Here is a 15,162-nt window from a genome sequence, read left to right on the forward strand (position 1 = left end):
AGGCAGAAAACTAATGTCTGGAAAAGTTGTAACTTAAAAGTGCTGTGTATATAAAACCCATCTCACCTCCTGCCCAATGTCCTATCTGCATAAAATAGCACCCCCCACACACACACTTTGTGACTAACTTATTCCAAAATAATTATACACAAATTTCCGCTTTTCTAAAACTTCAGGGACACCTTTATTTTTAGACCCATTTCACCTCACCCCAGGCAACCACATGCCACAGTGAGTGTTCTTTATTGTCTTCAGTTATTGACATAAAAATGCTGACTTGCCTGAAATGCTGACCAAGACTCAGGGAAACTAAGGCCTGGTCTACAGCTAAACATTAGATTGACTTGGCTGTGAAAAATGTTATGCCCCGTGTGACTTGTTAGGTTGACCTAACCACCACTGTAGATGCAGCTAGATCGACAGAAGAATTCTTCCACTGCCTTTTGGAGAGGTGGATTACCTACATTGATGGAAAAGCCCCTTCTGTCCATGTAGGAAATGTTTACACTACAGTGGCACAATTGCCGTGTGTAGCTGTGCTGCTGTAGTGTAGACATACTCTAAGGTTATATAGAAAATGGAACAGCGACTCTTATGCGAAGCTCAGTACCTTCCTTCTCCTGCCCTTGGTTAGATAGTGTGGTGCCCTTTTTGTGTAAATGGGCTTGCTTATGGGTGTGCTTCTGTCTCTTGTGGGGCTTTGCTGGGTGGGGATTTTGGAGGGTGATTTTTTTGGTGGGTGTTGAAGCAAGGTTTTGGAGGTTCTGGGGAAATTTGGGGGCATGTTAAGAGTTTTGGGGTGTTTGGAGGCTGTTTTGGGTGCTGTGGAAATTTTGTTGGGCAGTGTTTGGGGGCATTTAAGGGAATTTAGAAGTCTGTTGTAGGGAGAGGGGCTATTGGAGCTGATGTAATGAGTTTTGAATGTTTTTTGGGGGGGAGCAGTGAGGAGCTTGGGATGTTTTGGGGGCTGCAATTAGGAGTTTGGAGCAATTTGGAGGGTGCTATGGGGAGTTTGGGGTATTTGGGGGAGTGTGATGGGAGTTTGGAGTGTTTTGGAGATGCTGAGGGGAGTTTGGGGACTTGGAGATTGCTTTTGGAATAGTAGGGTGTATTGTGTTTTGGAGTGCTGTGGGGTGTTTTGGGGGTTGTGGGGGTGTGTGGGGGCTCTGGAGAGTTTGGGGAGTATGGGGTCTTTGGGGGTGCTGTGGGGAGTTTGGGAGTGTTTCAGGGGTGCTGGAGGGTGTTTTGGGGGGTCCTGTGGGGATTTGGGGGCACGGTGTGGGATTTTGGGGAAATTGGGGGCTCTGGGGAGTTTTGCAGAAGGCTGGGGTATTTGGGGGTGCGGTGGGGAGTTTGTAGTGTTTTGGGGGTGGTGTGCCGGGGAATTTAGGGGTGCTGCGGGGTTTGGGGGTAGCTGAGAGGATGTTTTGGGGGAGTCTTGGGAGGGATCACCCGTGACACGCCCACACCAGGGATTGGGCAGCGCCAGCAGGCTGAGAGGATGCTCTGGTAACCCAGCCCCTGCCCCTCCTCTCCCTGTGGTTGCGTTCCCGAACGCGGCCGGCCTGGTTTGTCTCACGCGGCGGCCCGTCCCCGCGGTGCATTGTGGGCCGTAGCAATATGGCCGCCTCCTTGGTGTGGTGCTGAGGGGAGTTTAATTCTCCGGGGCTGCGGGACGGTTCCCCTCCCACGGGGGCCGAAGCCAGCCCAGCCGCCAGGGGCCGGTGTGTGTGAGGAGGAGCCGGGGGAGGGCACGATGGGCCGAGCTCGGCGCCCGCCGCAGCAGCCGGGGAGCGTGCATTGCCCGCGGGGCTAGAGGCCCGGTCCCCCCGAGTGCTTCTAGCGACACCTCAGCCCGGCCGGGGCCGAGGAGAGCCCGGCCGGGGCTGCTGTCTGCGGGCGCCCCGAGCAGGAGACACCTGGGACGGGGCCCGCTGTTCCCCCCCCCTGCACCGGGGAAAGGGACACGCCCCTGAACAGAGCCCCTCTCAGAGCCCCTCCTGGGATCGGGACCCCACCGGCCCCTTCCTCTCCCGGTGTGTGCTGGGCTGGAGATTGCCGAGCACGTGCTGCCTGGCCCCCTTCTCCCCCGATGGAGTCTGAGATGCTGCAGTCCCCTCTCCTGGGGCTCGGGGAGGAGGATGAGGCAGACCTGACAGACTGGAACTTGCCTCTGGCCTTCATGAAGAAGCGTCACTGTGAGAAGATCGAGGGCTCCAAGTCTCTGGCCCAGAGCTGGAGGATGAAGGACCGGGTAATGCTCTGGGGCGGAGGTTTCTGTGGGGGAGGAGGGGAAGGATAGGAGGAGGTCCTGGTGTTAGTCCAGGGTCTGCAGCACGCTTTGGGATAAATCACTGAGTTTATTTGTTCCCAGTAGTCAGGTTGGCTGTGGTCCCATGCACTTGTTGCATGACTACAGTGGAAGTGAACATATTAACAGATTATGAATGCTCGTTACAGTTCCTAATTCTATGCATTTTAAATAGCCGCATTGAGTTTCTTTGAAATTGGTGCTCTCCTGGTAGGGGTGGCCAACCTGTGGCTCCAGACTCACATGCGGCTCTTCAGAAGTTAAGATGCGGCTCCTTGTATAAGCACCATCTCCGGGGCTGGAGCTACAGGTGCCAACTTTCCAATGTGCCAGGGGGTGCTCACTGCTCAACCCCTGGCTCTGCCACAGGCCCTGCCTCCTGCCCTGAGCCTGCCTGGCTGCCCTCACCCCTCCTCCTCCCCTCCCAGAGCCTCCTGCATGCCAGGGAACAGCTGATCGGGAGGTGAGGGGGAGGGCTGATCAGGTGAGCGGGAGGGGTTAGGAGTGGGGGAGCTGATGAGGGGGGCTGCTGATGTATTACTGTGACTCTTTGGCAATGTACATTGGTAAATTCTGTCTCCTTCTCAGGCTCAGGTTGGCCACTCCTGGGTTAATGGTGTGGGCAGACAGTGCACTAAATGGAGACATTATATTCTGTGAAGTTGTCCTGTGGGGGAAGGGTTTAGTCCCTCTTTGGGATGTTGCATGGAATATATGAGTAATGCATTCTTACCAGTCTTAGGATCATAATATTTTTGAGATGGAAAATGCCTATTTGATCCTCAAACGTGTTTACCTGCCAAGCAGGATATTGTCCCCTGACCAAATATCTTTTGAACATTAAACTGATGCTGTACTAAGCTTTTTTACTAAAAGGCAAACCTTTCTGTCAAGCCTATGCAATCCTTTGTAGCTTGTTTGCTGCAGCTAAACTTTTCTGGTTAAATATAAATCTCTAAATGTGGGAAGGAAAAGGGTATGTACTTGATCTACTCTCAGAAGTGGCTATGAGCTATAGAATTTCTGAGATCTTGGGCATATACTGCCCTTGTGTGTGTCTGTGTATGGACACCTGTTGTGTCCCAAATCCACAGCTACCTGACAAATTAAAAAACTAACATTCTCAATTAATTATTACTGTAATCTTGAAAATTGTATTGCAGGAAGCAATTCTGCATTGGGTCTATAGAGATGGACTAGATGGGACCTAATAGGTCTTTTTATTTTTGGTTTTCTTGATACTATGATAATACAATTGTGACGTCAGAATGTTCCATAATTGTCATGTCATTCTTATTTAATAATCACCCCTTCAAACAACCTCTCCAAATTTCCACTGACACTTCAAATCTGTGGGAATATTGAGACAACTTATTAAACATGTGCATTACAGTAGTGCCTAGGGACGAACCAAGATTGGGGCCCCAACTGTACCAATCCCTGCCCTGAATAATTTAGTCTAAATAGACAAGATAGACAAAGGGTAGTGGAAAGGGATATAATCTAATGTTCAAGTAGAATGATCAAAATGATGGCAGCAGTCATGTTAGTTCCACAGTGTTTCTGGAGGGGGAAGGGGTGTTAGGGTATTGGCTAAACAAGGAGGGTGCATGGGACAGGAAGGCAAGGAAGGGGTTAAGGTTTTGTGAAGCTGAGGTAAAGAGACTAGGCAGGAGGAGGTTGGAGCAAACATCCAACCAGCACAGGTAAGACCAAGTCCAGTCAGAACTGTAGAAAATATCCTCTGTTCCTGCTTAAACTGTTTCTGTATCTGCTTTGTCTACTTTAGTTTCTGGCTGGCTTCTCCCTGCAGTTTTTCCCCAAAGGCCAGTTGGCTGGTGAGAAGGGAGGCACTGCATGGTTCCTATTGTCCATACGCAGTTCTGGGTCCAGGGGATGTTGTGGGCACGGATGTAGCCCCATTTTATCCCCTGGACCTGGTGCAACTTCAGCTGGATCTGAGACACTGGAGATTCCAGTTGATGTAAGAGACTTCTCTGTGCTTATTAATGACTCCATTGCACACTTTTTCTTTCGTACGGCTTGGGTACGTAGCAACGACTACACATTTATATCTAGGTTTGATAGCCATCAGCACACTGCTGCAGCAATGTGCTGAAGTCCTTCAGGCCCCTGGCGAAAGAATGAAGGGAACTCTCAGATGTGATGTGCTCCATCGTTTGTGCCTGGTGACCAAAGTCGCATACAGCTGTTTGCCTCATTTTCCATTTAAAGAGGGTTTGTCCACGTCTCCCATGAGATGTCCTGATGCGAGTCAATCTGCACCAGTCTTTCTGACATAAATCAAAACCTAGTGGTTCCTTGGCAGGGTCAATGAGAAGCTGTTTGTTTTGAGTGGTCGAAACGCTCCATGTGACTCTCCATTGAGCCTCAGCGTCGAAGTTTGGTGTAAGGGTCTTGATGCGGTTCCATAGAGGGTTGTGGGATTTTAATCTTGTCTTTGGCAGATTCTGTAGGTCATGGTGCAGTGGGATCTTCGTGTTTGCATTGACGTGGTCATTTAACACTAAGAATCAGAGTGTTAACTTATATGTCCTGTCCAAACTCTGTTTTTCATGCACAAAAAATTAACTGTAGTTTCAATTGGATCCATGTTCTTTATTTCCTGCCCTAAACTGTTGTGTGGTGTTATTGTGAACTATATAACTTGCACAGTTAGTAAAATGCATGAAGTGCTTTGGGGGATGGAAGATGCTATAAGAAGAATACAGGCTAATATGCTTGTCATTCAGCAGTGCTTATATGCTTCTGTTTAACTTTCACTTTTATATGAAAAGTCTAATTGGGAAGTAAAATGTCCCAGTGAAGCTATCCAAATAAAAAAAACATTAAAAACAGTAATAGCCACGTGTTGGTGCTACTGAAATCCTCAGCCCTATGAACCAGAGAGAGAATGAGAGAGTTGTCTTTGAAAACAAATACAAACTCAATGCCTGCTCAATTTGGGCATTGTGGTGGAGTGCTGAGTAACTTCTCATTTTTTGAATCCCTTTTCCTTTCTGATCTTTCTTATTCCCACCTTATCTGTGAGTTCTTTATGCCAAAGAAGATTTTTAGATAAACGGAATTATACTTCTCTCATTTTCCAACTCAAATGTTCCAGAAGTCACTTAAAAAAAAATTACAGTATCAAAGTGAGACTTGTTTCATTATAGGGATGTAATGATTGTTTCTGGCCCAAATCTTAACCTACTGTAAAAATGCTACTTAAAAATAAACAAAACAAAATACACATCTACTATTCTCCTGATCCTGAAAAATCTTATCAGCTCTTCTAAAGAAGGCTGCATCTTAGACAAACTTGATCTGTCTCTGCTGTGCAACTGGGTTATCATTAATGACAAACAGGTGGTGATGAATTCATGATAATGCAGGTTGCTCTTGGTAGTTTGCTGCTTGTGCCTGTGCACTCAGTTCTTATGAGCAGGCAAGGTATGAAAAATACAAGAATCTTGTCTTCCTGCAGGCAACATATTTGTAAGTTTCCTACCTAGTTTTCTCACAAGTTGGCGCAGCTGGGCAGCATGACTTGCATATTTCTGTAAACCAAAACACAGCTGGTAGGTTTTTCTGTGCCTATCTGCCTTGACATTCTCTCTTTAATAAAACATTTTGTGCAACTTCTAAAACTAGAAATATAGTGCGACAGCACCAAGTTATTGTGGGATGAAAGTATCTGTTAGTCTAGAATGAGTAGGCAGATTAAAGGTATTCTATACATAGTATACTTCTAATTTTGTGACATTTTATATTTGAACAAGCAGAATGTAATATAAAAGGAGGACTGTACTTGTAGTCTAAGCTTTTGGGTTTTTTTAATATATACTTACGTTTCACTACACCCACGTGTGGGTAGGTTCAGCAGAGAAGCAAAGGACTAAATGGCCTGTGGAACCTGAACTGTTTTGCACTAGAGGATCTTTCCAAGTCAGAGTTACTGTGTATTAACAGAGCAGTATGTGAAAAGCTTGCATTACTACTGCCCGTGCTATGCCAGGTCTGTGTTTGAATTAGAAGACTTTGATTTCTAGTATTGTCAATTGGGCACTTTCCATGAGCACTAAATTTAATACTTTTTTTTTTTAAAGATTTTTATAATAAATGCATATGAATGTCCTTGTGGAAAATAGTTTTTAGCCTTCATAATGAAGGCAGAAGTTAGTAGTTCAGCATGTATGATTAAAGACGAAGAGTCCATCAAAATATAAGCAATTACAAAGAGTGGTGATTCCCCAAAGAGTCTCTGAAAGGGCAAGTCCATTTTTAATGTTTAACGCTAACCTTCAAAAAGTTTGAAAATATTTTTAGTTTGCCTTTTTTTCTTGTCAGCTCTGGCTTTTCCCTTGCTCGTATTTTTAAACAAAGCTGGAATTAAACATATTGCTGCCACTAAATAAAAAAACAAGTTATGTAAGCATCTTTAAAGCCCTGCGAATATATGGATATCCGCATCTGGACCATGTTTGCAGAACTCAGATCGAATGTGGATACAAATTTTATATATGTGCAGGGCTCTAAGCAACTTGTCATACCAAAACGTTTGTACCCCAGCATCTTCTCTTTTGAGAACACAGTACTGGGAACCGAGTATGTCAGTTAATTGCTACAGAGCCGGTAGAGGGAATACACACACCTTTTGATTTTCAGATTGAAGAATAGCAGGTAGCATTCTTGAAGCTATCAAAGTCATCTGCTGAAATCTTGGTTTGGCAAAGCAATAATGGGACTAACGTTCAGGCTCTAAGATTAGAACCCAAACTAAATCTGGCACAGAATGTAAAGCCCTGCTTGACCCAGCTGAAATCCCACTGTGCATCTTAAATGAGAGAGTAGACAGTTCCGTATGTGTTTTATTTTTGAACTGAGGTGTATGATGACTGTATCCCTCTACTTGGATTCTCATTGACTACTGTTCTTTTATGAAACTTCTATTTTATCTTCCTCCCCTGCCTGAAAAGTTCTCTTGTCAGGGTTCAGGAATGAGACTGACTTGATCAAGGCTCCTGAAATCCATTCTCATTGATTTATAGCAGGGGTCGGCAACGTTTGGCACGCGGCTCGCCAGGGTAAGCACCCTGATGGGCCGGGCCAGTTTACCTGCTAACACGGCAGGTTTGGCTGATCACGGCCCCCACTCGCTGCGGTTCGCCGTCCCGGGCCAATGGGGGCGGCGAGAAGCGGTGCAGGCGAGGGATGTGCTGGCCGCGGCTTCCCGCCGCCCCCATTGGCCCAGGACAGCGAACCGCGGCCAGTGGGGGCCACGATCGGCCGAACCTGCCGCTTCAGCAGGTAAATAAACTGACCCGGCCCGCCAGGGTGCTTACCCTGGTGAGCCGCGTGCCAAACATTGCCGACCCCTGATTTATAGTATATGCTCAAATAAGAGTGGCTCCAAATCCAACTCTGTTTCATCATGTAATGATGTATACTATAGTCACAGTGAATGTCTAATTTTATTGAAAACTGTTTCAAAATGGTTACACTAATCATTGTGGGCCAGATTTAAAATTTTTATTAAGATGATGTTAAAAAAAACATAGTGAAAAGATTCAGAGTAACAGCCGTGTTAGTCTGTATCCGCAAAAAGAACAGGAGTACTTGTGGCACCTTAGAGACTAACAAATTTATTAGAGCATAAGCTTTCGTGGTCTGCATCCGAAGAAGTGGGCTGTAGCCCACGAAAGCTTATGCTCTAATAAATTTGTTAGTCTCTAAGGTGCCACAAGTACTCCTGTTCTTCTTATAGTGAAAAGAGTTTGAGCATAGAAGTTTCTGGTTATCAGGGAATAACATACAGATTATCAAGGGTGCAAATCTACTATCCTTCCTTATGCCAAGTGGCACCTTCCTCCTCCCTGAGAGGCCCCATTATTTTCAGTGGAGCTTTTCATGGAGTACGGTGCTACTCAGTCTGAGCAAGGCTGGCCCTATGTGAACGTAACTGCAGAATTATTGTTTAGCTTATGTACTATTTCTGTAACTGAAGAAGACAGGAGCAAATCTTGAACCATCAACTTGGGCAGTAAAGTTTTCTGAACCATAAATATCCATAGATTCCAAGGCCCGAAGGGACCATTGTGATAGTCTGACCTCCTGTATAGCGCAGGCCGCAAGACTTTTATTGTTGGTGCATCTACATTGAACTTTGTCACTTGTGTCAAGTGAGCTTTTCTTTGTCTTGGGATCAGTGGTGTTTTGTTTTGTAGCATATAGATGGGTGTCACTGTGAATCTGACTAACTTTATCAGGTGTTCTTTGTACACATCTGCCATTCATATGTGTCTAGCCGCTTTTCCTACTAGAGTATAGGGATATACTGTGAACAATTAAAATATTGGATAATTTAATGTAGAAACTATTTTATTTGTTGTCTTCTCTATTTTCTTTATCTCCCTTTGTTACCAAAAATAGTTACTAGGATTTGGGGTATGTTTTTATTAGATGTCTTCTGCTTCTATTGCTTTTTTTCCTACCTGTGGTATTTGTTTCCCCAGCAACCAGCTGTGATCTCACAGATGCTTACTATGATTTCATGTAGTGAATAAACACCAGGAATGGATCTTAAAATCTAGCAGGTGCTTCATTAAAGAAATTGACGTTTATTAAACATTCAGTCATCCCCTACCATACAGCTAACTGAAGTCAGCTCCACCCTGGTATTCTGCACATAGATTAAAACAAAGAATAAACAATTGTAGGTGAATAGAGGGTAAAAAATACTGAACCAGTTCTTAGTGCCAGTAACTCTCACAGCCCATCAAAAATGATCGTTTATCCAGAAAAGCAAGTAACTTTCTTTAAACAGAGACCAGACAGGTATTGTATAGAACACCTTTTCTGTGTGGAGCATTGTGAGACAGTGGTGTGGTTAATGTACAGGGAGATATAGCAACTGCTACAAACTTAGTAATAGCTCATGAGTTGTTGGACTTAAGAACCTGCTTTAATGAGAGAGAGAGAGAGAGAGAGAGAGGGAGAGAATGATGGCTGCAAGGCTGTGGTTATCCCTTTTCTTTTCAAGAGGCACCAAGGAATTTTAGATTTCAACGTTATAGAAGGGATCTTATTTTTAATGTGTTTAGAGCAATGTATATGAGTGCATATGCAGGGGAGTTCTCAATTTAGACGGGTTTAAGTGGTGCATACTGAAGTCTCTAACTTTTTTTTTTTTTTTAAGGCATAATTTTGTTTGGGAAAAAAATCTAAAGTAGAATTTTCAAAAATGCTTAAATCCCTTAGAAAGCCAAATCCCACTGACTTTCAATGGAGTTTATGCTTTTAAGTCACTTGTTGGAAGATCATATGAAATTCCGACCCAAAGTCTTTGCTTAATTTTTTGAAGGCCCAACCTGTGCTAATAACATAAATATAGCATATAGGACACGCATATGTGTCTGCCCCCAGGACAGGTCCCAATATGCTAATCTGATAGTTCTCTAAGATATATGTTTCCTTGAGAGCCACATAATGTTTGCATCTTTCACTTACTTGAAAATGTTTGGATCCATGTAAAAAACAGCAATGAGGGAAATAGTATACATACTGATCAGTTGTTGCTTTTTTTTCTTAAAAGCAGATTCATTTCAAACAGCAGAGCAAAGTGCACTTGTAATATTTCTGTATCCATTAAGTAGATCATGAAAATGGAGACCTATTCCAGGAGTAGTATATTAGTATCTGAACTAGTGGAGGTAATACCTGTGAGGAGGTGGGGTATCCAGAATAACCAGATTATTATGGCATTGGGATTATAGGTAGAATCTGAGAAATTACAGCTAATCAAAGAGAAACTACCTTTCCAGTGATGTAAGGCACAACTTTCATCTAGTCTCTGAGAGTTCATTTCTGATTATTATAAGTTTAAAATAATTAAGGTAATAGGGCTTCCCCTACTTCCCTTGGGAGGCAATTTGACTGTCTAGTAGATTTCCCTATTAAGAAGTGTTCCCTGATATTCATCCTATTTCTTAATTTCATTCCATTGTTCTGTTATGCCTCACGTACTACCCTAAATAATGTCTTCCCATCCTTTTGTGTCCTTCAGTGATTCCTGAAAATCCATTCTTTTTGTTGTTGTTGTTGTTGCTTGCTGTAGCATATCCTCCCCCATTCTATCAATTTCATGTTGCAGCCACATTCATTTCAGCCATGGCTCAGTCTCTTTGGTACCTATTGTGGTGTTTGTTAATCAGCTGAGGGGGCTGGTAGGCAGTCCTTTTCCCTAATCTCTCCTCAATCAGACTGCCAACTTGTTCTCTCCTTTTCACTACAGCTTCCTTTTCTGGTCTGTTTCTGCCTTTGATGGATTGAAAAGCAATGTTTGGCTGCTGGCATCATCTTGTGAAGCCTTGTCCAAGGGTAGATAAAGATTAATGATTTTTAAAATTTGAATTAAATATAGGTTGATTTTTTTTTAAATAACCCTATTTAAAATTAAATTTGAAACTGACAACTTTATATTAAGGCCTAACTTTATTATAATCTATTAAAATAATTTAAATTAAATACAGAAAAACAGTATTAAGCAATATAAGTTTGCTGCTGAAGTTATTATGAAATCAGCCTACTGAACTGGAGGGAGTCACTGGCTAATCACCTGGAACCAGACATTGTTGAAGTGCTAAATGAGCTTTTGATAGCAGTAGCAGGTGCAGAGAGAACATTTTGTTTCAGTTTGTTCAACTTGTTCAGTTCAATGACTAGTTCATTCACAGCTGAGAAATAGATTGGGAGTTGAAAAAGCAAGAAAGTTTATGTTCCTTATCCAATCCATACATAAAAGCTAGGTGTGAGTTCTAAAACTTGTGTTTCTGGTCACCGGGTACATTATCATTTCAGTTCACTAGCTAAGGGTAATATTTCCTCTCTTTAACAAATCAGTTAGTTTTAAATGCAGAACATGTGAAGCTTTTTTTCCAGCACACTTAAATGTAGTTTTATTAAGCTAATAAAATAAGACTCCATTCGGTTTTTGTGCATTTTAATTGAATTCTAGTTTCCTTCCAAATAAAGCTTGACACAAATAACAAATACAAATAATCTAGTAAATATAGTATGAAACATCCACCATTTTAAGATAAAAAGCAAAAAAATTAAGAATTTGAATATATGTAAAGCTATATAATAATTTAAATAAATGTGTATAGATATAGTGTATCATCCTGGTTAGCAAAAAGAAGCATCAGTTTAGGGTAAAGCCTATATGTAGTTGGAAATCAATATGTTTTAATGATTACCAACCAAAGAAGATCAGTCTACCTTCAGGAAAATAACTAAAAAATACAAATACAAAACAAGATTAAAATTGATGATTTTAAATTAAAGTTTCCTGCTTGGTGATTTAAATCATGGTTCAAATTGGTGATTTAAATGGCTTTGATTTAAATCAATCTGCCCTGCTTATCTGTCCTTCTAAGCAGCCTTATCTGTCCCTATGTATACTGGTCAGGGTTCACAATTATCCTTTTGGTGGTGACAATGGTAGGCAAGAAGTGGCTGAAGTTCTGCAGGAATGTCTAGGAGAAAGTGATAAAATGTAGTGCATTATCTAATAGCTTTTGAGACTAGGTTACCTGAAATATTTTTTCCTCATGTTGTACTGCTGCAGTTGAGGCCAGTGGAGACACTAAGCTGGAGCTCCCTTGTAAATGGGAGAAGTTTGTTTTCTCTCAGGAGTCTCGCGTTTGGAATTGGCTCCTATCCCTGGTCCTTCAGAGGCCAACCACTCTTTCCCAAGCAATTGGAAAAGGGAGAATTGAGAGTTGGAGAGGTCTTATTTGTGTTTATCTCCTGATTTGTGTTTTACACTGCGGGGAGCAGTCTATGAAGAGCTTGAGAGAGAAAGCTTGTCTTCTGTAAATAACCAGAATGTACATTAGTTACGGATGTAGCCAACAGCTATATGAGATTGTGTCTAATTTATCAGATTTTCATGGGTAAACAGAAAACACTTCTAGACCACACTTAAAAGGGGTGCTTGTGGATTCTTTCCCATGCCCCCAAATTACAGAGGCTATTAACCATCATAGTGAATATGGAAGTTGTCTCCTGCAGTCCCAAATCCAGGTCTCTTCAAAGCACCATTTGGCCAGCTAGTGATCTTAAGTTTACTATGAGCTACAGAAAACTATCCCATGAGGGTCTGGGAGTAAGATGACATTCTTTTTCTTGCTGTGTAAGGCTTGATCTCGTGGAGGCCTGAAAGGGAAATTCTTTGGAAGAAAGGAATTGGGTAAGAAGGGGAAAGCCTCTACCTCCCAATTTTAAGAGTGATCATTGGTAAATGTAATTAAAGTGACTGAACGTTGTCATGTTACCCCTTTCATCAAGAAGGCCTGTTTTTGCACAGGTTTTATTCTTCCTGCTCTGGTTCTATGGAATATGTGTGCCAGCAGAGTGACACTGCTTTCATCTATTATTTATTTAAATAATTGTTTTATCAGAAGGAGTTGGGAGTATGCTTTGAATGTTGAATTAAATCACATAGCTTTGGTAGCAAGTGAGTCATGAAACTTTATTAAAATAAAAGGATCTCAAATATGTTGGATTTTTACTGACAAGATGCTACTAAATTCAGAACGTTTAAATTGAGCCACATTTTACTTATATTGATTTCTAAAATACATAGAGAGCAAAAGAGATAGTTATAGTGGTTTTATTTTAACAACTTTTTTTTTTGCTGCTTTATAACCTGCACAGTGAGAATTAAATCCCGCTTTTAGGAAAACAGGCATAGGCAGACAATTGGTTTTCTACAGAAATGTAGATTAACAACAGTACTGCATAAGAATGCTCTTAATTCAAATAAATTTGTAAAGCTTAACTGCTTGGTTGCTAAACATTCCATGTTTCACAGGAATATTAATGGAACATGGCAGCATAATAAGTGTAGTGGAGGGTTAGCATTGAAATTACACTTTGACTCATGTTTTATGTATGTTCTTATTTAAATAATCTAATAGACGATGGTGACCATTACTCCAGCTTGAAATAATCATTGTAAGTCTCCTTACACTAGGTCACATTTGTAATCAAACTGTGCAGGGTTTGCTCTCTGTGATTACTGATTGCACAGGTGATCATGGAGTGCCAATTGTATGCAGATTTTAATAGACCCTATGCTAGTCAATTAGACTGGGATCTAAATCCAAATGACTCAAATGTCTCCGTTAAATGAAGACAAACTCTGGATATTAGGAAGAAAACACACCAGAGTACTGGATGGCTCTGAGGACTGCTAATGATGTGAATTCTTTCACCTCCAGGCTAATGGTTGAAATCCATTTTAGATCAATTATGGCCAAAAGTAGTTATGGCTCTTCAGTGACATTTGTAAAATGATGTGGTGGGTGAGTCTGGCTGCTAGTGAACAAACATCCATATCACAAAAGATCACCCCCAAAACTGGCATTAATGGGGAGCCTTGTTGGCAGTCTCATTATTGAAGCTATAGATTAAATCTCCTCTTCTCCATAGACATGATCACTCCAAGTTAAGGCTGCTATTGTGCACTGATGGAGTAGAGCTGGGAAGTTTGCAGTTTCTGCTTATGTCTACACACATTTTGTGCCTAAAGAGAGAGAGGACTTCACTCTTCAATCAGAGTAGTTAATTCACACATTTTAGAAGAAAAGTTTCAGAGTAACAGCCGTGTTAGTCTGTATCCGCAAAAAGAAGAACAGGAGTACTTGTGGCACCTTAGAGACTAACAAATTTATTAGAGCATAAGCTTTCGTGGACTACAGCCCACTTCTTCGGATGCATATAGAATGGAACATATAATGAGGAGATATATATACACACATACAGAGAGCATAAACAGGTGGGAGTTGTCTTACTAACTCTGAGAGGCCAATTAATTAAGAGAAAAAAAAAAAAAAAAAAAACTTTTGAAGTGATAATCAAGCTAGCCGAGTACAGACAGTGTGATAAGAAGTGTGAGAGTACTTACAAGGGGAGATAGTCAACGTTTGTAATGGCTCAGCCATTCCCAGTCCTTATTCAAACCGGAGTTAATTGTGTCTAGTTTGCATATCAATTCTAGCTCTGCAGTCTCTCTTTGGAGTCTGTTTTTGAAGTTTTTCTGTTGTAATATAGCCACCCGCAGGTCTGTCACTGAATGACCAGACAGGTTAAAGTGTTCTCCCACTGGTTTTTGAGTATTTTGATTCCTGATGTCAGATTTGTGTCCATTAATTCTTTTGCGTAGAGACTGTCCGGTTTGGCCAATGTACATGGCAGAGGGGCATTGCTGGCACATGATGGCATAGATCACATTGGTAGATGTGCAGGTGAACGAGCCCCTGATGGTATGGCTGATGTGATTAGGTCCTATGATGATGTCACTTGAATAGATATGTGGACAGAGTTGGCATCGGGGTTTGTTACAAGGATAGGTTCCTGGGTTAGTGGTTTTGTTCAGTGATGTGTGGTTGCTGGTGAGTATTTGCTTTAGGTTGGGGGGTTGTCTGTAAGCGAGGACAGGTCTGTCTCCCAAGATCTGTGAGAGTAAAGGATCATCTTTCAGGATAGGTTGTAGATCTCTGATGATGCGCTGGAGAGGTTTTAGTTGGGGGCTGAAGGTGACAGCTAGTGGTGTTCTGTTATTTTCTTTGTTGGGCCTGTCTTGTAGGAGGTGACTTCTGGGTACTCGTCTGGCTCTGTCAATCTGTTTTTTCACTTCAGCAGGTGGGTATTGTAGTTTTAAGAATGCTTGATAGAGATCTTGTAGGTGCTTGTCTCTATCCGAGGGATTGGAGCAAATGCGGTTATATCTTAGAGCTTGGCTGTAGACAATGGATCGTGTGGTGTGTCCTGGATGGAAGCTGGAG

General features: G+C 42.2%; 1 protein-coding gene across 2 annotated transcripts in view; it reads left to right on the top strand.

Annotated features, from left to right (window-relative positions):
* The first annotated feature begins 1,619 nt into the window (after positions 1 to 1,619).
* RPTOR (regulatory associated protein of MTOR complex 1) overlaps positions 1,620 to 15,162 on the top strand; it is a 293,281-nt gene continuing 279,738 nt past the window's right edge. For both annotated transcript variants that reach the window (XM_054047579.1, XM_054047580.1), the window contains exon 1: positions 1,620 to 2,254. In XM_054047579.1, coding sequence (XP_053903554.1) covers positions 2,093 to 2,254 — 162 coding nt within the window. In that variant the 5' untranslated portion in view covers positions 1,620 to 2,092. The remainder of the gene's footprint in view (positions 2,255 to 15,162) is intronic.

The sequence above is a fragment of the Malaclemys terrapin genome, chromosome 13 (genome assembly GCF_027887155.1).
Source record: "Malaclemys terrapin pileata isolate rMalTer1 chromosome 13, rMalTer1.hap1, whole genome shotgun sequence".
Taxonomy (NCBI): Eukaryota; Metazoa; Chordata; order Testudines; family Emydidae; genus Malaclemys; species Malaclemys terrapin.